This window comes from Oreochromis niloticus, linkage group LG10, assembly GCF_001858045.2.
Source record: "Oreochromis niloticus isolate F11D_XX linkage group LG10, O_niloticus_UMD_NMBU, whole genome shotgun sequence".
NCBI lineage: Eukaryota > Metazoa > Chordata > Actinopteri > Cichliformes > Cichlidae > Oreochromis > Oreochromis niloticus.
In genome coordinates, this window is record NC_031975.2 from 816,920 (window position 1) to 838,859 (window position 21,940).

At 45.0% G+C, this 21,940-nt stretch overlaps 1 protein-coding gene across 1 annotated transcript in view; it reads right to left on the reverse strand.

The window, feature by feature from the left end:
* Positions 1-21,940, reverse strand: part of sytl2a (synaptotagmin-like 2a) — a 30,872-nt gene that overhangs the window by 1,745 nt on the left and 7,187 nt on the right. Inside the window, exons 7-15 of the mRNA XM_025910699.1 lie at positions 21,370-21,477; positions 20,867-20,925; positions 20,637-20,717; positions 20,089-20,249; positions 19,764-19,866; positions 18,258-18,419; positions 18,085-18,181; positions 17,891-17,996; positions 16,287-16,492 (exon numbers count right to left, since the gene is read on the reverse strand). Of these exons, the coding sequence (XP_025766484.1) occupies positions 16,287-16,492; positions 17,891-17,996; positions 18,085-18,181; positions 18,258-18,419; positions 19,764-19,866; positions 20,089-20,249; positions 20,637-20,717; positions 20,867-20,925; positions 21,370-21,477 (1,083 nt within the window). The remainder of the gene's footprint in view (positions 1-16,286; positions 16,493-17,890; positions 17,997-18,084; positions 18,182-18,257; positions 18,420-19,763; positions 19,867-20,088; positions 20,250-20,636; positions 20,718-20,866; positions 20,926-21,369; positions 21,478-21,940) is intronic.

The window sequence follows — 21,940 nt, forward strand, 5'->3', positions numbered from 1 at the left end:
ATGGGTGTGTAACTCTTATGAGCTGTTTGAGCTAACTAACAGGACTGTGTGCGGCAGTCACAAAGCAACCTTTGTGCCTTCCAGGCACCTCCTGCTTTTCACAAAAATGGGACATTAGAAGAACGCCAATAAAGTGATGTCTAGATTACTGTGATGTCCATACATTTAAGGTTTTTCTATTTGAATTTTTAGTTTTTGTTGAAAGTGACAATTTCTCCTGAGGAGAGCACATGCTAACACATGCTTATCAATGATAAGAAGAGTGATATTCTGAGGTCAGAGTTTTCTTGAATGCAGTTCTAAACTGGAAACGCTTGTTTAAACATTCTGGGTGATTAATGAGGTCAGTGAAAAGCTACTGTGGGAGCACTGTGTGGTAGTCCATTTAAGCGCTGGCTTTCTAAACTAATTAACAGTCATCGCGGCAAAGATCACAGTAATACCTGCTTACTTTCGGCATTATTCAGTGGATGCCACCTGTCTGAATCCCACTGATGTGTTTCATTCTTTACTAAATTTAATAACAGTATAACAGAATATATGGTATATTAATAAAACTGGAGTTAATATATCTGTAAACTTTGTGACATCATCTTGAATTTATAATAAAGTGCAACTTAAAAATATGCAGTCCTTTCCACTTGATTGAATGATCTGACATTTAGTTCATTTAGTTTCTTTGCTTAGAACAGTCGTTCTCAATCTGTGGTATGTGTACCACTGATGGCACGTGGGCTCCCTCTAGTGGTACGCAGGAAGTGTTCAAGATTTTTTTTAAGATTAAATAATTATTTAAAATATGCATACATTAAATGTTCTTTACTGCAAGATAACCGAAATTGAGTTTAAACTAGATTTTGTCTTTTTTTTTTTTTGAAAAGGTATATTCAGTTGGCATGCTGACTAGTCCAACCTAACTAGTAGCTAAAAGGGTTGACAAACTAAGTCGTGATGGCAAGTGGACAAATGAAAAATGATGGTTCAAAAGCGACACGATCATGGCTACAAACAGGAAGAGTCAAAAGGAGAACTGTAGTGAATATTTTGACCAGCACAGCAGAAAGTGAAGCTGACGACAGTGAACCCAGCACAAGCTCTAGTAGCAACTTTAGCAATACCAGTGAAACTTCTGGTGCATGATAGCATCAAACGACGCAAAACAGTGAAGACATGATTGAAGTCACATCAAGTTCAGATTCTTTTGGAGTGGGACAGAGGATGAGCCTAGGACGCTGTGCGTAGAGTTGTTCTTAGTTTCATGCATTCTTAGTAATGAATGCATGAAACCATCACAGGGTTCGCTGCACAGCGAATACCCCGCACTTTCAGACAAGGCTGTGTGCTGTCTCTTTCCATTTGCGATCACATATGTATGAGAAGGTTTTCTCTTCACTTACCTTCATAAAGACAAAATACAGAAGCAGATTGGATGCTGAATCAAGTCTAAGGCTGAAGCTGAGCTCACTGAACTGTGTTTACAGAGCCATGCATGTCCCTCATTAGGTACGGAGGCCAAGTTGCCAATGACCACCAAATAAGACACGATAAATCTTCATTAGTGCCACAAGTAGGAAATTTGTTGTTTATGTTTCGATTGTTTTCATGAAGCTGTTGAATGTTTTAATGCAGTCATTTTGTCACATGATGGGTGTTTCAGTCAAGTACAGTTATGACTGTTTATGGCAGTTAAAATAAATAACATTCATATAAGAAATAAAATTGTCTAGTGTAAACTGTATATGTTGTTAAATAGGCCGATACTTCTGTACTTTAATATCAGTCATAAGGGTGGTACTTTAAGAGCCATATATTTTCTGAGGTGGTACTCACTGTGAAAAGGTTGAGAACCACTGGCTTAGACAGCAGAGCACCACATATTCCATCCATCCATCCATCCATCCATCTCCGATCTTGTTCTTTCGGTCACTACCCACAGCTCGTGGCCATAGGTGAGGGTAGGGACGTAGATCGACTGGTAAATTGAGAGCTTCACTTTTACACAGCTCTCTCTTCACCACGACAGACCGGTGCAGCGTCCGCATCACCAATCCACCTGTCGATCTCCGGCTCCCTTCTCCCATCACTCGCGAACAAGACCCCGAGATACTTGAACTCCTCCACTTGGGTCAGGAACTCGTCCCCAACCCGGAGTGGGAACTCCACCCTTTTCCGGGTGAGAACCATGGTCTCAGATTTGGAGGCGCTGATGTGATCCACACAGATATGTGGTCACAATTGTGAGTTAAGTGTCGTGATTTATGGAGATTATTATGCATGTTTTATTTTGCTGGTTTATTGGTGTAATTTAAATCCACAATGTCATGTAAGTTCCCTGTTGCCAGGAGAGTGTATAACACTTTGGACAGTAGGGGGCAGCAGCGTGCTTTGGGAACTGAGTCGGGTGCATAGCTGCCGTAAGTTTTCCATTCTGGCAAGACTGACCAGGCGAACGGCAGTGTGTCTCCTGTGTTCACTTTCTCTCCTGTTTTACAGGATTGTAATCTGGCTACGCGCCCATCATAGTGGGGCCTGTAACAGATTTCTGGGGGCTCGTCCGGGATCAGCGGTGCCTGAGGAGCACGTCCGGCTGATCCAGTGATCATTGGACCCAAAGTGACGGTGTTGCTAAACAGGGTGGGACCAGTAACGCCAGCAGGCTGCAACAAAAGTCATGTCAGGCGACGAGAGGAGTCAGCTGGTCCATCAAAAAGAAACTCTACCAGCTAACGGCTGATGAAGCATACGACATCGCAACTCACCTTGACCCGGTGGCTGAACTGGACTCAGAAAGGCTGAACAAGGACGATGAGGAAGGTTGCATTGAGTACATCACTGCTTATATGAACAGCTCTACACTCCTACAGCTAGAGGATGAGGGCTTGGTCATGTTGTTATGTTTACAAGACACTATTGACTTGGTTATTACTAACCGGGATAAGGGTAGACCACCCCCCAAAGATCTGGCTAGTGGTGAAGGGACGCCTGTAATGCCACCAGCCAGTGATAATGTTAATGACAAACATATATCTCCCATGGGTGGCTACGCTCCCGAAGTGGCAACCCCCAACCTTGACATACACCAACTGCTCACAGGTTCAGGGGAGGGGCAGAACAAATCTCACAGACACAGCATCAACACACCCGACCCAGAGAGACCACAGCGTAGGACGGGTAGCTGCGGTCACATCAGTGAGCCTCGTGCCACGAACTCACCACCAACTGACATCAGACATCCACTGATTCCCCAGCAACACCACATGACTGCGGGAGCACTGCCTGCCCCAGCCCACGAGAATGTGATTGCCCTTCGCGACTTGCCCCTGTTACAGAGGAAGGAATTCAAAATACATGGTGGGCAAATAACTGATACTACATCGGACGTTAGTTTTAACAGTATCTGCAAACAGATTGATGACGGTCGCAGGGAACAACACACAGATGACAACATAATTAGAGGAGTCCTACGCGTAATCAAGGGTGGAAACTTTAAAGACATGCTTGTGAACAAGGAAGACCTGACAGTTACAGAACTGAAAAGTTTCCTACAGTCCCATTTGAGTGAGAAAACCAGCACCGAGCTCTTTCAGGAACTGATGTGTGCTAAACAACACGAGAACGAATCTCCACAGCAATTCCTGTATCGCATGATCGGACTGAAACAGAGAATAACGTTCACATCCAAGCAGGCAAGTTCAGTCATAAAGTATGACGCCTCAACACTCCAGGGCGTGTTCCTGAACGCAGTTTATCAAGGCATGGGAGAAAGGCACGAGGATCTCAGGCGGGACCTGAAGCCGGTCCTTGCTGACCCCACTGTTTATGATGAAGCCCTCTTAAGACAGGTTATCCAGACCACGATGGAGGAAAACGAGAGGAAACGCTGACTGGGGCATAGCACCAGCCGGAAGTTCACACAAGCCCACAGCACAGTGGCAGAGCCAGAGGGAATGACCGGCGTTGTGGGCGAGACTAGAGTCAAAGGTAAAGACAAGGTCGAGGCTCTAACGGAGGCAATGGAGACACTGAGAAAGCTCACTGCTCCAGCCCTGGTGCCCGGGGCTGCCCATCAAATTGTCCAACAGGGTGCCTCTGAAAAGACCAAATCGGACAGAAAGACACAAAGATCATATGGGTGTCCACAGTGTGTAGCCCAAGCCAGGCCAAGCTGTAACCACTGCTTTTCGTGTGGAGAAGTAGGCCATCGTGCTATTGGCTGCTTGAAAAGGAATATGCAGTCGGGAAACGAGTGCCGGTCAGGGCTGAGGGGCAACCCCTGACCAACCCAAGGGACAAATCCCAGCTCCACGATGCCGCAGCACTAGAGCTAGGAAAGAGGGACCAGTCTATGAGTTTACAGACGGGTAACCACCGACCCCCACCTGAGAAAGTTGCCCCACTGATTGGCCGAAAATCCCTATTGAAACGCAGCATGAACGGCTATACAGTGACTGCCATGTGAGACACCGGGGCAAATGTGAGCATCATAGACCACGCATGGAAGAACAAGTACCTACCTGAAAAAGAGATCCGCCCACTGAGTGAACTAATGGATGAGGAACTCAGTGTAACTGCGGTCACGGGGGAGGCAGTGCCATATGATGGGTGGATGGAAGTGGTGGTAAACTTGCAAGGCAACAACGATCCAGATCTATCCATTAGAGTACCTTTCCTAGTTAGTCGGCTAGATTTAGAAAGACCATTGGTTGGTTTTAATGTCAGCCAAGAACTCATCAAGAGTAACGAGAGCAGACCCAAAATCATGTCCATCCTCGTCAACCTGCTGACTGGTGCCCTAGAGATCAACAGTGCAAAGGCAGAGGCTATTGTAAGCTTCATACAGACCAAACCAAAAGTAGAACAGAATGCGACTGTAAAGGTGGGCAGGAAAGGTGCCACTATTAATCCTGGTCAAGTAGCATATATTAGGTGTGGAGTATCTTTAGACATTAGTGACTCTAGCCCACTCGTACTGTTTGAACCTAACCTAGATGACACACCACTGTTGCCACTGAGCATAGGTGAAGGGCTATTGGCAATCCAGCAGGATGAGAGACCCTTCGTGAAGGTACCAGTTTCCAACCACTCTACAGAGACGGTGGTCCTGCCCAGCTCCACGGTCCTAGGTACCATTGAAGCCATTGATGGAGTAATAGGAACAGGCAGCCCAAGCGGCGAGCACAGTCAAGCCCGGGGCAACACTGACTTGCCACCAAGCCCCATGAGTGACCTGCCCCCTACTATACTGTGGCACCCGCCAGTGGATGTTAGTCACCTAAGTGATGAGCAACAGAGAAAGGTGAAACAAATGCTATATGAGGAGTCAGGAGCCTTTGCTTGTGATGACGAAGACATAGGGTGTATTCCAAGCCTGCAAATGTCCATAAATTTAAAGGACAACATCCCAGTACAGCGAACCTATGCTGCAGTGCCCAAACCCCTCTACAAAGAGGTTAAAGAATACATCCAGGAGCTGCTTGCCAAAGGGTGGATAGTTAAGTCAAAGTCACCGTACGCAGCACCTGTCGTGTGTGTCAGAAAAAAAGATGGAACATTGAGATTATGTATCGATTACAGGCTTTTAAATCAAAAGACTGTACCAGACCGCCACCCACTGCCTCGCATCCAGGACCTCATAGACACACTAGGAGGCCACAGCTGGTTCACCATCCTGGATCAAGGCAAAGCCTATCACCAGGGCTACATGGCAGAGGGATCCAGACACATGACAGCATTCATCACTCCTTGGGGTCTCTATGAATGGGTGAGGATCCCATTTGGGCTCTCCAATGCCCCAGCCGCTTTTCAACGCAGCATGGAGGAGATGTTAGATTCCCTGCGTGATAGCTGCTGCATCCCTTATCTCAACGACATCCTCTGCTACGCAAAATCTTTTGATGAGCATGTCGAGGGAGTACGTCAGGTCCTGAGGGCTCTAAAAGCCCATGGTGTCAAGCTTCAGCCCACAAAATGTGAGCTGTTCCAGCAGGAGGTCAGGTATGTGGGGAGGCTGGTCTCAGCTGATGGTGTTAGGATTGACCCAAAAGACACTGAGGCGATCAGGCTGCTGCAAGAGAAAACACCAAATACAGTGGGTGAGGTGCGGAAGCTGCTTGGGTTTCGGAGCTATTACAGAATGTACATCCAAAACTTCTCTAGTATCGCTAAGCCAATCTACGAGCTGCTGAAAGTGAAAACCGCCCCAGCAGTAGCAAGTGAAAGCTCACGAAGGGAAAGGGGGCCCAGTTGCCATCAAAGACACCTATCGTGTGGACAGATGAGCACCAGAGGATACTAGAGCAGCTGATAGACACTCTGTCGCACCCACCCGTGTTGGCGTATCCAGACTTTGAACTCCCGTTTGTACTCCACACAGATGCCTCTAAGGAGGGACTGGGTGCGGTGTTGTATCAGCGCCAGGGTGGAAGAATGAGGGTCATCGCTTATGGCTCGAGAACTCTGTCCCCTGCTGAGAAAAATTATAACCTGCACTCAGGGAAACTGGAGTTCCTCGCCCTTATGTGGGCAGTATGTGAGAAATTCAGGGATTACCTGTTTTATGCACCCCATTTCACAGTCTATACAGACAATAATCCCCTCACCTATGTGCTGAGCACTGCAAAGCTTAATGCGGTGGGTGAGCTGGCAGATTTCCGGTTCGATGTCAAGTACAGGCCGGGGAAGGTGAACATAGACGCGGATACATTCTCCCGGTTCCCACTTGACATTGACACCTATCTCACAAAGTGTACGGAAGAGCTCACAGGAGAGGCTGTCCGTGCTGCCTGGGAGGGTTGTGAGTCAGCAAAGACAGAGGACGTTGCATATGTTGCTGCCCTGAGCTTAACATGCCCGGAGCCACCTGGGAACAGGTCACCATTTACAGTCTGTCACAGTGATCTGGTGAAATCACAAAGGGGGGATCCTGTTATCAGCGAACTGATTAAACTGAAAGAAACAAAAACAGTAATAACCAATGACGACAGAAGGAGAGCCAGCGGCCCTGTGAGGAAGTTGATGCACGAGTGGGGAAAGCTCAATATCGAAAACCAGCTACTGTATCGCACGGCAGGACAGCGGAGGCAGCTTGTGCTTCCAACACAATATCAATATCGGGAAATGCCCCTGCATTAAGAAAAAGAAGCCGGTCAAACAGATCAGAGCCCCGATGGGATCAATCTCCACTTCTGCGCCGCTGGAACTGGTGTCTGTGGACTATATGCACCTGGAAGCCAGTAGGGGGGGCTACGAGTACATCTTGGTAGTCATCGACCACTTCACCAGGTTTGCTCAGGCCTACCCCACGAAAAACAAGTCGGGAAAGACGGCGGCGGAGAAGATATTCAATGACTTCATCCCCAGGTTCGGATTTCCAAGGCGGCTACACCATGACCAGGGCAGAGAATTTGAAAATGACTTGTTCATGGCCCTACGACGCCTGGCTGGGGTTGCTCACTCGAGGACAACACCATATCATCCACAGGGCAACCCAGCCGAGCGATTTAACAGGACACTGCTCCAAATGCTAAGGACGCTGGAGGAGAGGGCGAAGAGCACCTGGAAGGAGCACCTACCCCAGATAGTGCATGCCTACAACTGTACCAGGCATGAGGCCACAGGCTTTTCACCCCACTACCTCATGTTTGGTCGGCACCCCCACCTCCCAGTAGACCTAATTTTTGGCCTGTTAACCAGAGATCAATCTGAAACACCTCAGAGTTATGCCAAAAAGTGAGCGTCACGGATGAAGGAGGCTTACCGCATTGCAGCTGAGAACAGCCAGCACTCCAGTGCAAGGGGTAAGAAGTATTATGATCGTCACATACAGAACACAGTCACTCTCCAGTCTGGTGACAGGGTCCTAGTCCGTAATATGAGTGAGAGGGGAGGACCTGGAAAATTGAGACCCTACTGGGAGCAAACTGTGTATGTTGTCAAGGAACAAGTGGGTGACAGCCCCATTTACAGTATGCAAGTATGCTCTGAGGCAGGTGGTGCTAAAACCTGCATACTTCACAGAAACCTCCTACACCTTGTAAATAATCTACCTGTGGACTTACCTGACCTGCAGAGGGGGCCATTGCCATCCAGAGGGGCTCGAAGGAAAAGGAGTGACCCTGCTGTGGGACATGACGGGATGGAGACGCCCGAAAGCAGCAACTCGGAAAACTCAGACAGTGAAGCACCCAGAGTGCAGTACTGGCTCAGAGTATCACCACAGGCTCAACGCCAAACAAAGAATCTGAGACCAATGCGTCAGTCCCAGAGAAATATAGAAGGAGCCCAGAATGTCCCTGGAAAACAAATATACATGCCACGGTCAGGAGGTGATATGGCAGAGCAACCTAGAGGCACTTCTTCTGAAAGAGAAGTTGAACAAGAACAAGGTGAAAACCAAACTGCAGACTGCTCTGTTGCTGATCCAGAACACCTTGATGCGGAGGAGTGTCCAGAGGCAATGACTGAGGGTGATGAGGCTCGACCGCTGACTCCTCAGGAAGCCACAGTGAGGAGATCTACCAGGGGCAGGAAACCCCCTCGGGTTCTCACATATGAATCCCTGGGCCAGCCATCTTACCGAGCACACGGGTCACTTAACCCCGCTGGACTTTGTACAGTACAAGCCCTGCCAGTCTGGGGAATGCCACCCCTTGCTGTGCCACACTACATCCCATACCAATCATTCCCCTGCACGGTCATGCCATACACAAACCCATACTGATACATACACTAACAAAATACCTTCGCTCTGAAATACGAAGATCAAGAACTGTTTCTAGGTGAGCGAGTTTTAGTGTTAAGAAGTGTAAACTTTCTGTGTATTTTCTTGAAATGTCTGGAGCCATCTTTTTTTGTTTGGGAGCATGTGATCCACACAGATATGTGGTCACAATTGTGAGTTAAGTGTCGTGATATATGGAGATTATTATGCATGTTTTATTTTGCTGGTTTATTGGTGTAATTTAAATCCACAATGTCATGTAAGTTCCCTGTTGCCAGGAGAGTGTATAACACTTTGGACAGTAGGGGGCAGCAGCGTGCTTTGGGAACTGAGTCGGGTGCATAGCTGCCGTAAGTTTTCCATTCTGGCAAGACTGACCAGGCGAACGGCAGCGTGTCTCCTGTGTTTATTTTATTTTATTTTTATTTTTGTTTCACACATGGTACAGCAGTAATTCATTTCCCATACACAACCTTCCTTACAATTAAAGTAACACTGTTTCCATGCATGAAAAGGAGCAGGAAGAAGAATAAATTCTTATTGACACCTGCCCCCTATCTGTGACAATACAAGTAGGCAACCAAAATTACACTCTGACAATATTCTGCACATAACAAAACAAAACAAAACAAAACAAAACAAAACAAACCAAACAGAACAATATACTCAACAATGAGCAATACCACTAAATATCAAACTAAAAGGATAATTTTTTCTACAATTAAATTCTGTTATTTTCAACTTCTTCATACTGGTTTATCATTTTATTCTTATAGCAGATTTTAAAGTGAGAAACATTTGTACAACACTTAAGATGATCATCGAGAGAATTCCAGTTTCTTATGCCTATGACTGTTGGACACATTTGCCTTTGTGTGGTTCGAGCAAACCGATGTTTAAAATAAAACTTCCTTCTGCTGTCCCCATTTTCTGAACACAATACAAATAAACTTTGTAACTTAAGAGGTAGTGTTTTATTTTTTGCCCTAAACATAATAATTAATGTCTGTAATTTCACTATATCTTCTAGTTTTAATAATTTCAATTTTATAAACAAACTATTAGTGTGTTCTCTATATTTAACATTATGCATAATTCGAAGCGCTCTCTTCTGTAATAAATATAATGGTTTCATATTAGTCACGTATGTATTGTGGGGCTTGTGGGGATAGGTTAATTGGATAATCCAAATTGCCACTAGGTGTGAATGTGCGAGTGAGTGTGAATGGTTGTCTGTCCCTGTGTGTTAGCCCTGCGACAGACTGGCGACCTGTCCAGGGTGTACCCCGCCTCTCGCCCTATGACAGCTGGGATAGGCTCCAGCGCCCCCCGCGACCCTGAAAAGGATAAGCGGAAGCGAATGGATGGATGGATGGATGGTTTCATATTAGTCACGTATGTATTCCCCCATACTTCAACACAATAACTCAGATAGGGTAGAAACAATGAAAAATATAATATTCTCATTGTCTTGTAATCTAATATATATCTTACATTACCCAGGATATAAATACTTTAGCCAAATTTTTTTTTAACATGTTCAATATGAGGTTTCCATGTTAACTTGTCATCCACTATTACACCCAGAAAACAGAATCCTGTCACTCTTTCAATTAATACTCCCTCTATAGATAATACTATCTCTTCCTCCTTTGTTCACTTTCTCTCCTGTTTTACAGGATTGTAATCTGGCTACGCGCCCATCATAGTGGGGCCTGTAACACTGATCCTCATTCCCGCTGCTTCACACTCAACTGTGAACCATTCCAGTGCCAGCTGGAGGCCATCACCCGATGAAGCCAACAGAACCACATCATCCGCGAAAAGCAGAGATGAGATTCTGAGGCCACCTAAGTGAAAGCCCTCCGTCACTTGGCTGCGCCTAGAAATCCTGTCCATAAAAATTATGAACAGAATCAGTGACAAAGGGCAGCCCTGGCGGAGCCCATCACCCGCCGGGAACGAGTCCGACTTTTTGCCGGCAATGCAAACCAAGCTCTTACAACAGTTGTATAGGGATCGAATGGCCCGTAGCAATGGGCCAGACACCCCATACTCCCGTAGCACCCACAGGACACCCCGAGGGACACGGTCGAATGCCTTCTCCAAGTCCACAAAACACATGTAGACTGGTTGGGCAAACTCCCATGCGCCCTCAAGTATCCTTGAGAGGATAAAGAGCTGGTCCAGTGTTCCGCAACCAGGATGAAAACCGCATTGTCCAGCACCCTGGCATAGACTTTCCCAGGGAGGCTGAGGAGTGTGATCCCCCTATAGTTGGAACACACCCTCCGGTCCCCCTTCTTAAAGATGGGGACCACCACCCCGGTCTGCCAGTCTGTTTCCTCCTCGGAAGACATGTCAGTGGAATTAAGGAGGTCCTCGAAGTATTCCTTCCACCACCCGACAATTTTCTCAGTCGAAGTCAGCAGCGTTCCACCAGCACTATACTCAGTGCAGGTAGAGCACCGCTTTCCCCTCCTGAGATGCCTGACGGTTTGCCAGAATCTCTTCGAGGCAGTCCGAAAGTCTTTTTCCATGGTCTCTCCAAACTCCTCCCATACCCAAGTTTTTGCTTCAGCCACTGCCCGAGCCGCATTCCGCTTGGCCTGTCGGTACCTGTCGGCTGCCTCTGGAGTCCCACAGGCTAACCAAGCCCGATAGGACAGGCACCAACCACCTTGCGGCCGCAGCTCAATGCAGCAGCTTCGGCAATGGAGATGCTGAACATGATCCATTCAGACTCAATGTCCCCAGTCTCCCTCGGAATGCTGTTGAAGCTTTGCCGGAGGTGTGCGTTGAAGATCTCACGGACTGGGGCCTCTGCTAGGCGTTCCCAACACACCCTCCCTACACGTTTAGGTGCACTGGGTCTGTCCAGCGTCCTCCCCACCACCTGATCCAACTCACCACCAGGTGGCCGCAGGTCGATCGACCTGCGGCCTAGAGCGTCCTGGTGCCACGTGCACTTATGGACACTCTTATGTTCGAACAAGGTGTTTGTTATGGCCAAACTGTGATTTGCACAGAAGTCCAATAACAAAACACCGCTCAGGTTCAGATCAGGGAGGCCGGTTCACCCAATCATGCCCCCCAGGTCTCGCTGTCATTACCCATGTGAGCATTAAAGTTTCCCAGTAGAACAACAGAGTCTCCTGGTTGAGCAACTTCCAGCACCCCACCAAGGCACCCTAAAAAGGCTGGGTACTCTGAACTGACACTCGGCGCATAAGCGCGGATGACAGTCAGGACCTGTTCCCCGATCCTAAGGCGCAGGGAACAAACCCTCTCATCCACCGGGAAGAACCCCAACGTACAGGCCGCATGCCGATATCTAGCCGGTACCTCTCAACCTCACGTACTAACTCAGGCTCCTTCCCCACCAGAGAGGTGACATTCCATGTCCCAATTGCCAGTCTTGGTAGCCGGGGATCAGTCCGCCAGGGGCCTCCACTCCTGGCCGCCGCCCGGCATACAATGCACCCGACCCCTACGGCACCTCCTGCGGGTGATGGCCCTGTGGGAGGATGGGCCCATGTCCCCTTTTCGGGCTGTGCCCCGCCACCAGACGCTCGCCCTCGGGCACCCTCCCTGGGCCTGGCTCCAGGGCGGGGCCCCGGTAACCCTATCCCGGGCAAGGTAGGCTGTTCCCTCGATGTTTTCCTCATAAGGGTCTTCTGAATCGCTATTTGTCTGGTCCCTCACCCAGGACCAATTTGCCATGGGAGACCCTAACAGGGAGCAAAAGCCCCGCGGATCCCGTGGACACACAAACCCCTCCACCACGATACGGTAGCGGTTCGCGGAGGGGAATATTCCTGCCATATTTGTTTAAACAGAGAAACGCACAAAGATCCATTATTATCAGAGTGTTCTTTGCCTGACCTGTTGTATCCCAAACGCACCTTTCTCTGACAGGACCACTAAATAATGAACTGAATTTTACTAAATAAAAACATTAGCAGTGCAGTTTAACAATTAATTTGTGCTTCAAACAAAATAAATCACCAATAACCATAAAGTACCAGCATCATTTTCTTTTTTTTTCTTTTTTTTTTTCTTTTCTTTTTTTTTTTTTATAACCTGTCCCGTTTGGTTCTTTTGCCATCAGAATTATTGTCTAAAGGCGAAGAAAGATGCCCACCGGATTTACTTTACCAAATGGACCATCCCAGCCTTGCCGTAATGGTCCATCTGATTCACCTTTTATTGTTTATTTTATTTTCACTTGCTGAATACGGGACAGACTTGACTGGTGGAAAGAAAGGGGAGAAAGAAAGAGGGAAAGAAAAAAAAAAACCTGAGAAGAGGGACGGGGAAAAAGGGCAAAAAACAAAAACCAACAGAATAAGCAGACAAAAAAAAAAAAAAAATACATATCGATCACCTGGATCACCTGTTGAGAAAGAAAAAAAGAAAGCAAGCAGAAGAAGACAAGAGTAATAAACAAGATCACAATGATATATGGGAATATGACAGTAAATACTAAATATTAAACATTATGGTGCAGCACGTGAGATCGACAGCGCACAGTGTGCTTTGAGGTAGGAGCTCAAAAGGGTGTAGTTTGTGTGTGTGATCACCCGTGTGTACACCTGTGAGCATGGACGCGCTTGTTTTTAAAAGGTTCCTTCATGTAATGATCTGCTAGAGGGTGTGGGGGGCCACTGCCCCGACCTCCAGGGCATGAAGCAGGTATGGAGGAGATCAAAACTCCAGACATCCAGAGGCCCCCAGAACACAAGAGACCAAGGAAGACCAACAGAGGGGCAGCCGCGCCACTATCCCAGAAAGCGCTGAGGAGAGTCCCAGATGAGGGGTCGCTCAGCAGCCGCGGAGCAGAAGCCAGGGGGGGTTGCAGTGAAGTGCCCGTGAGCTCCGCCGGCAGCCAGCTGTGCCAGAGTGACCGAGCCCCGGGCCGAGAGGCCGAGGGCACCCCATCCCCGAAGTGGCCCGAGCGAGCCCCAGGCTCCAGGCCCCGATAAGCAGCCGCCAAGGAGTGAGCCGGTGGGTACCTGGGCGCCCATCCCCGGATACAAAGAACCACCAACGCACCGATGTCTGAGGGCGTCTGCCACCGGCAGGGGAAGTGGTGGGGGGAGATGGGCCTCCAAACCTTGGAGGGCCTGAGATGTCCCCAGAGAGGTGGCGTCTGATACCCAACCTGACATATAGACACAGACAAACAGGCACACACAGATACAAACATCTATTCCCACCCTCATGCTCTCAACACTCACCCAACGTGGAGACAGACATAAAGAGACGCTGTACACACAATCACACTCCCCAAGCGTACTCTAAGCCCCGGGTCTAGGTACCCTTGCCCCTGGAGGGGGAAACTGCGCCCAGCATCATTTTCTGCCTTTTATTTTGCTTGTTTGGTGAGCACACCCTCTGCTTTATTTGCTGTAAGTGAATATCTACATGAAAGCTTCAACATTATGACTCTGTATAATCACAGACACCCTGAAAACATTTAAAAGGTTTGAATATAAAGTGTAGCAAGTCTGTAAATGACAGCGCTGCGTGGCAGATACACAAGACATTCCCACCAGTTTTCCTAAATGCTTCCCAGGGGTATTACTACTTGTGGTTGTATTGTCCATGTCACGATATAAATACCCATGGCGTAAACTTGTGAATGTCACTGCAGATGGATTGCTGAACTTGACAGTAAAAAACACTAAGCTGCTGACAAGAATCCAGGATAAAGTGAAAGAGGAAAAACCCCAAGTTGGATGTATTTTTCCTCTGGAGAAACTAATGCTGACCACCACAACTTACTTTACCTCTCTAATGCTGACTTGTTAACTTTGGGATAAGTATCTCAGCAAGTGCCGAAGTTCAAAACAGGAGATACTTGTTCTGCATGAATGTGCAGAACACAAAGCTACAACTGAAACATCAATTCATGTATGAAATATACGTTAATGTGAAAGCCTTCAAAGCCAAAATGATTTGCTTCATTCTCAAGACAAATTTTGGACGACGCATTCGCTCGTTTCCTCACACTGAAAGAGGGAGGCCCTTCAACATGGGAAGAAATACAAGAAATCACTGGAAGATCTGCACAGAGAACTCTGGAACCAATTCTCAGATTTTGAAAAGACTGAGAATTCTCTTCAGTTAGTGTCACTGGACCCTAAAACAGCACTACAGGAGTTACAATTTAAACTGATAGATCTTTAGTATTACTCTATTCTAAAGAAGTTTCTAAAGTTTAACTCCATGAAACATTCACAAAGTGAAACTGCAGTCTCCAAACCTCCAAGAGATGGCACAGAAGATGCTGGTGTTGTTTGGCTCTACTTACATGTGTGAGCAAACTTTCGTTGAACACCATCTCTGGGGGAGACGAGACAGCACAGAGCTGAGGTTCAGAGGCTGTCAGATTGGTGTGCAGACAACAACCTGGACCTCAGTATCACCAAGACAAAAGAGCTGGTAGTCGACTTCAGAAGGAGGAAGTCTGAGCTGCAGCCTGTCAGCATCAACGGGGAGTGTATGGAAAGGGTGTCCAGTTTCATGTTCCTGGGTGTGCACAGAGACTCAGACCTCCAATGGAGCGCAAACACCTCTGTGGTTTTAAAGAAGGCCCAACAGCGTCTCCACTTTCTGAGAATCCTCAGAAAAAATGGACCTGAAGAAGGAGCTGCTGACCATCTTCTACTGCTGCTGCATTGAAAGTGTCCTGACATACTGCATCGGTGTGGTTCTCCAGCTGCACCACAGCACACAAAAAGGCACTCCAGAGGGTCATTAATATGGCCCAAACAATAGTTGGACATCCTCTTCCCTCCCTGAAGGACCTGTACAGCACGTGCTGTCTCAAAAGGGCACGCAGCATCCTACGGGACTGTACACACCCCGGACACCAAAAGCTTTCCTGAGAATTGCCACAACTAAACTGACACCAAACATCGATATTGTGACCAACAATACTGTTCCCACTAATATTGAATAAAGTACGTAGGTAACTTACCTTAGGTGTGGATGGGGTAAATTAGGTTCCTTTACCCTATCCCCATACACCCAGCCCGGCCTGTCTTTCACATTTTAAAAAACGTTAAAGCCCTTGTGCCAAAAAGTTTCCCCACCTGTGGTCTACTGTAGACCACAGTGTAACTTACCTCTGACCCTTTGACAACAGGGCTTCCTTTGCTTTCACCTCCTTATATTGTCTAAGGAGCTTGGAAAGAAAAGTGTCTGGACTTCTTTAAGTTTGAAGACGTTTCACCTCTCATCCAAGAAGCTTCTTCAGTTCTAGGGTCAAATGGTGGAGAGTCCCAGATTTAAGCTCTGTGGGATTAACCCACCAAGAGGGACAATGGACCCCCTAATGATTCTCTACCTAATCACACCAGCCAAGGTGTGAAAATGGGTGTAGGTCACAATCAGCCAAGGTTTCAGGTGTGCTCATTGTGAAACCTAGCCCCACCCTATCATGTCAGGTATTGAGACTGTACTGGGTTTAGAAGTGAAGGCCAGGTTCAGTGCCAGGTGGAAAAGAGTTTGCATAGCTCACATTTGTGCTTGATAGTCTGACAATGGAGTAAACTTTCACCTGTTCCTAGGCCTAGCCTCAGACCACCGATGTAGTGATTGTCGAGTTGGTCATGATCCCACACTGTGATCTCAATGCAGACCTCCCTGAGATCCTCTGGTCGGAGGCCATCATACACCATGGTGTGGTTAAACATGGGATTGGCTGTCCTTGTCACTACGCGAGTTCTCTGTCGGCTTCTCTGGCTTGTATCAGGACGTAGAGTACTACAGCAGCAGGAAAGGCAGGAGATAGAAGGAAACAATTCATTTGGAAGGGAGGTACTGAAACACTTGTGCGAAGTAATCATAATGAAATCAATAAATAAGACATGGTAAAAAATGAATAAGTCACGGTCCTGGGTCTTTGACCCACTTTTTGAATTTATTATGGACTCATGATTCTTTCATTGGGATTTTAGAGATGATTTATCTTTAAGTCTGTTGTGAATATAATATTACTACTTTGTGTTTATCTTTCCTTCTAGTCCTTGGTCTCTCATGATGTTACTTCTTTTCTATGTGCAGTCTCCCAGTCGTGTTCCCGGAGTGTCGTGTCTCCATGTCTGTTTATCCCAAGTCTCACTATTCAGTTCATGTGCCTGAGTCTCAATGTGTGTTACTTCCGGTTTTATTTTGATAGTCTTCAGTCTCGTTTGCATCGTGTTCAGTGTTGCTTCCTGTGTTGCATTAGTCATGATTTAGTTCAGCTGTGTGCCCACGTGTCTCCACTTCCCTTAATCACTTTCTTGTGTATGTAGTGTCTGCGTCTTGCTCTGTTTGTTGTTGTGTTCTCCCTTATTGTAGACGATGTCTCGTCTGTTTTCCTTCCATTCAGTTCAGCTTCTATGAACTGAATGTTACTGTTTAGTTTTGTATTTTGCCTTTTGTTCTTTGTCACCTTTGTTATCAGCAGTGAAGCTGTGATTTTGAGTTCACCTCTGTGAGTTCTGCATTCTGGGTTTCACTCTGTTTGTATATTGTGCCAAATATGTGCTGTAGGCAGATATGGAACTATTGAGAATTCTCATTTTCAGATGATGGGTGTACTACAATGGATCAGTGATATTTTCAAATAATTGCTTTTGTAAGGTCATTAGTCCAAAATTAGATGATGTTCACGTAACATAAAACAAATAATCAGTTAATTGGTTAATTGTGTAATAATTATACAGGAAGCAGGAGTTCTCACTTTTGCAAAGCTCTTTTTGCAATTTTCCAATAGCTGTTTACGTCACCTATCACTTTTATAATTAGCTGCTGCTTTGGGACTCCAACTACAATCAATCACACAACTGTCTCCACTCTGTCTCGATTGAAATGTATTATGATTATTATTAATGTATTATTGTAGGGTCTACCTTACAATATAAAGCACCTTAAGGCGACTGTAGCTGTGATTTGGCGCTGTATAAATAAAATTGAACTGAATTGAAATTAAATGGAGAAACTATTTGAAATAAACCAGTTTGATTGAAATAATTTATTATTTTGTAATTTCTATTTTATTATGCTACCATAATTAAACAAGAAAATATTAAACGGTTTATTTTGGTTTTGTTATTTCAAGGTTCAGACTTTGGATCTCAGCAAACAGTGTACTGAGAGTTTTTGTAGGTTTCCTACCATTTCACAAATGGGTCGATAATGAGGCCTCTAACCGGCAGAAGATTCTTGCAGTCTTTCACCCAAATCTGCACCTCAGCGCTTTCCATCGTAGATGTTCTCCTACCTGTGTGTGCAATAAGACCACAATAAGTAATATAAATGATAAACATAAAGGAAAAGAGCTGATCAAAAGGAAGGCCTCATCAGCTCACTGAGGGATGTCTGCGGCAGGAATCTCAGAGCGACTCTCATCTGTGCTCTGCTGTCGATAAGACACGAGGGAGCTGGTGCTGAGGCTTGTGCTGACACCTAAAGGATTAAGCTGAGTAAATGTCTAATAACTGCTACAATATTCACATAATACTTTGAGAAATTAAGCATTTACCCTGGTTTTTAATGCATATTCATTTATCTGTGTGTTGCTGAAGTCCCACTCCGACAAATTCAGGTTCACCTCACCCAGGAATCTGCTCTGTCCAAAGCTGTTGTCGTGCCACACTGAAATGTTCAGACTCTGAGTTTTCAACACCCGCATCATTACTTTAAACTGTAAAACAGGAAAAGACAATGAACAGATGTAGAGCATTTTCAGAACATATCCTTAGATATAAATGCTAATGCCATCCTGTAAAATCCTGTTTCTATAATATTGTCAGCATAAAAACAGTAAGTAGCACTCGACTCATTGATGCCCATCACAATTACCAAAGGTTAGTCCTTCATAATACTTCCTTTGAACAACTAATATTTGGAATAGTTTGAAATACCAATGGAGCACTTTGTTCTTACAGTGCAGGATTATTTGCGCTTCCTGGAGTTTCTCAAAGTTCTCAAAGTACAAAGTTCGGCACCTCTCCCTTGAAACCAGTTCCTATTTTCAGGAGATAGACACTGTTTCCACTTTTAACATAAGGCTTCAGATTTCCCTTTTGGCAAAGCTTATGTGTACTCAGGGCTAGATCAGATAATCCTGAACAGCCCCTTAGTTATGCTGCTAAACAGTTAGGCCTCCTGAGATGTGATGAGTTCCTTCTCTCCTCTGCTTTTCTCGCTTTCATTGTTATTTATAAGGTTCTAATGTCATGAACTGGGTCAGCTCTCTCCCTTAGTTTGGGCTTTGCCTCTCTGACCTCTGTCCTGGTGTCTTTATGTAAATATCTATAGATCTATAGCTGCATGGTTCTGATCTGCAGTTACAAGCCCAACCACTCCATCCTGCTCTCAGATGAGACAGCTGTGACAAAAGGCTCCCTGTTAAAAGTTGCTTGTTGACTGGATGTTATATAAATACAACCCCAGATCTCTGTGCACGAGATTTCTCCTGATTCTTGGAATCTCTGATGATTTTAACTAGTGTAGATAATGAGATAGTCAAAGTTTTTCACAATTTTACATTCAAGAATATTCTTCTAAAATCGTTCCACAATTTGTGGATGCAGTTTTTTGCACATTTTTGAAATCCTGCCTCTCAAAGGTATCCTTTTTATATCCAGTCATGTTACTGACCTATAGTAAGTAAGGAGCTAGTAAACCAAACTAGGTGAAAACTGAATTTAATAAAAACCAGTTTCTTCTCAGGACCACTCAGTTTTCTAGCTTTTTGTTGCCCCCATCTCAACTTTTTGGACAGATGTATATGATAACGATGTATAAGAATGAGCTACTTTTTTCATGAAATAGTCATTTTCTGAACAGGGTGCACTGAGCAGACATTATATTAATAAAAGGAAATGTACCACAGCCAGTAAATATAACAGCTAGAATCATGAAACAAGTATAATCGGACACGTTTTGAATAGAATGAATAAATTCATTTTATTTTTTCAGTTGAACGAGGGTTCAGGGTTTACATAAACAGAAATGTGTATAAGATTAAATATGGCACTCTCACCCTGAGGATTTCATTGTAGGTGGGGTTTAATGTCTTCCTTTTTACACTGGTTTTTCTCTTTCCCAAATTAGTTTTGTCTGGAAGAAGATAACATTTCACATACCTGTGAATGCACAGCAGAATTAAACTCTTGTTCTAAACTTGATTTACTTCATAGAGTGAATATTTGACACTTTATGTCAAGAAAATATATCTTTAGCAAATGTGATTCATATTTCAAACTGTTCTTTAAACTACACATGGGGTTGTTCCAACATTCACAAACATAATAATCTAACATTTGCTTTCATCCATTTTGCTCAGACTCTTTATAGTCAGCACTTACGGGTCAGAATGATGTTTCTTTCTGTCAGCTGTGGCCAGATCTCTGCAGTGCATCACAAAAATATGAAACTCTCCAAGCTTCTGGATGTAGTTCACAGCAAACTGGATGTTTCCCTGGACTTTGATTTCAGCAGAGTCTGCAGGATAAATGCTGTTGCTGACCTGTTCAGTCATGACAGAGGAGATAAAAGACGTCTCTGATATTTGGACCTTTTTATTTAAAGTGAAAACTATGACTTTCGCATTGTATGTATTGTATGTTTATTCACTCTGTAACAGGTTCCAGTCTATCGCTCCCATCTCCCATAATCCTAACTGGTTTTAAAAGAATAGATGGATTCACAATTCTATTCCAATGAATTTCTCTGTCTGTAATAGCAACATTGCATCTGCACTGACTGCTTTTTAAACACATTAGTAAACACAATCAAACTACCAGTTTTTGAATTCTAATCTTTAAAAAGTGACATAATCTACACGACAAATTAGCATTCAGTCTTTCAATGTAATCAACACATTATGTCAACTAGGAAGCGGTATGTGACATACAGATGACATTAGATAATACATGGAGCTGCTGGTGTTTGTTTCAGATCTCATGTTGGTCTCTAAAGGGCCTCCACTGTCCATCTGATCAAGCAAAGAGAAACACCAGGTCAAACACAAACACATCAGTGATAAAGGCAGATGGACACATTTGAGCTTCTTATTCAGACCTCTTCAAGCTGGTAAATGTACAGCTCCATTCAACATGCACGAGTCAACTAAGGCTAATTCACCTTGTTGTACAGAAGGACGGGCTCTGACACACTGCTTGTCATCAGCCTCGAGCTGGAGGCTTTTGGTGGAAGTGAGGAAAATGAAAGGAAGAGATGAATTTTAATATCGTGCAATGCAATAAATACAAAAGTATGCTGATGTTGAAATCACTGCTCAGCCATCTTTTGTATCCTGATAAAACTGTGTATAAAGATAAACCTCATGTTTGTCTTTATTACCGTCCATACTTAGATCCATTCATTCGCTTGAATTACACTGGGTTCTCTGGGTACCATGAGAAAGTACCTAAAAAGGTGGCGTCAAGATTTCTTTTGTTGTACCTCTGAAAATCTTTACCATTACTGAGCAGTCACATTTACATTCTTCTGAACTATAGAGAAAGGCTAAGCTGCATTATGACACGCTGCAGTGGACTGCCACTGCTTGTGACTGCAGTGGTATGTACTAATGTTACTAATTTAGTTTTAAAGGGTGCTGCTGCACATGCAGTGATGGTCGTTACTCGTTTGTGAGGTTAGGGTTAGATTTTCCAGACTTTTGGATGAAGACCTGCTCCTTGAGGATAACCGTTTCAGGGCTGGTATGATGGGACTGGAACTCTTCCTGTAACCTACCACAAATTTAAAAAAACAAACAAATCAGCTCTAGGAAATGGAACCAACACTGAGTTTTTGATATGCAAAGCAACAATTATTTCTTTTCTGTCAATCAACATCAAGAATAAACAAAATGAATTACTTTTGTTTGTAAAAAAAAAAAATCACTGTAAAGACAAAGAAGTCTGTGTTATAGTGTTTTACTTTATTGTCAGTAACGCCAGCCTTAACAGTAATGATCAGAAGTTTCTTGCAAAAACAAAAAGGAAAAACTACTTAAACAAAACTAACACACACTCTACTGCCAAAAGTAAATGAACTGATTCTTATATAGTGCTTTTCTTTTCTCCCAGAGCACTTTATACAACATTCACTTTCTTCTAAGCTAAGCTTCAGTGCTTCCTACCTAACCTCATATGCATTCATACTCTGATGGACGCATCAGAGAGCAACTTGGGGTTAGTATCTTGCCCAAGG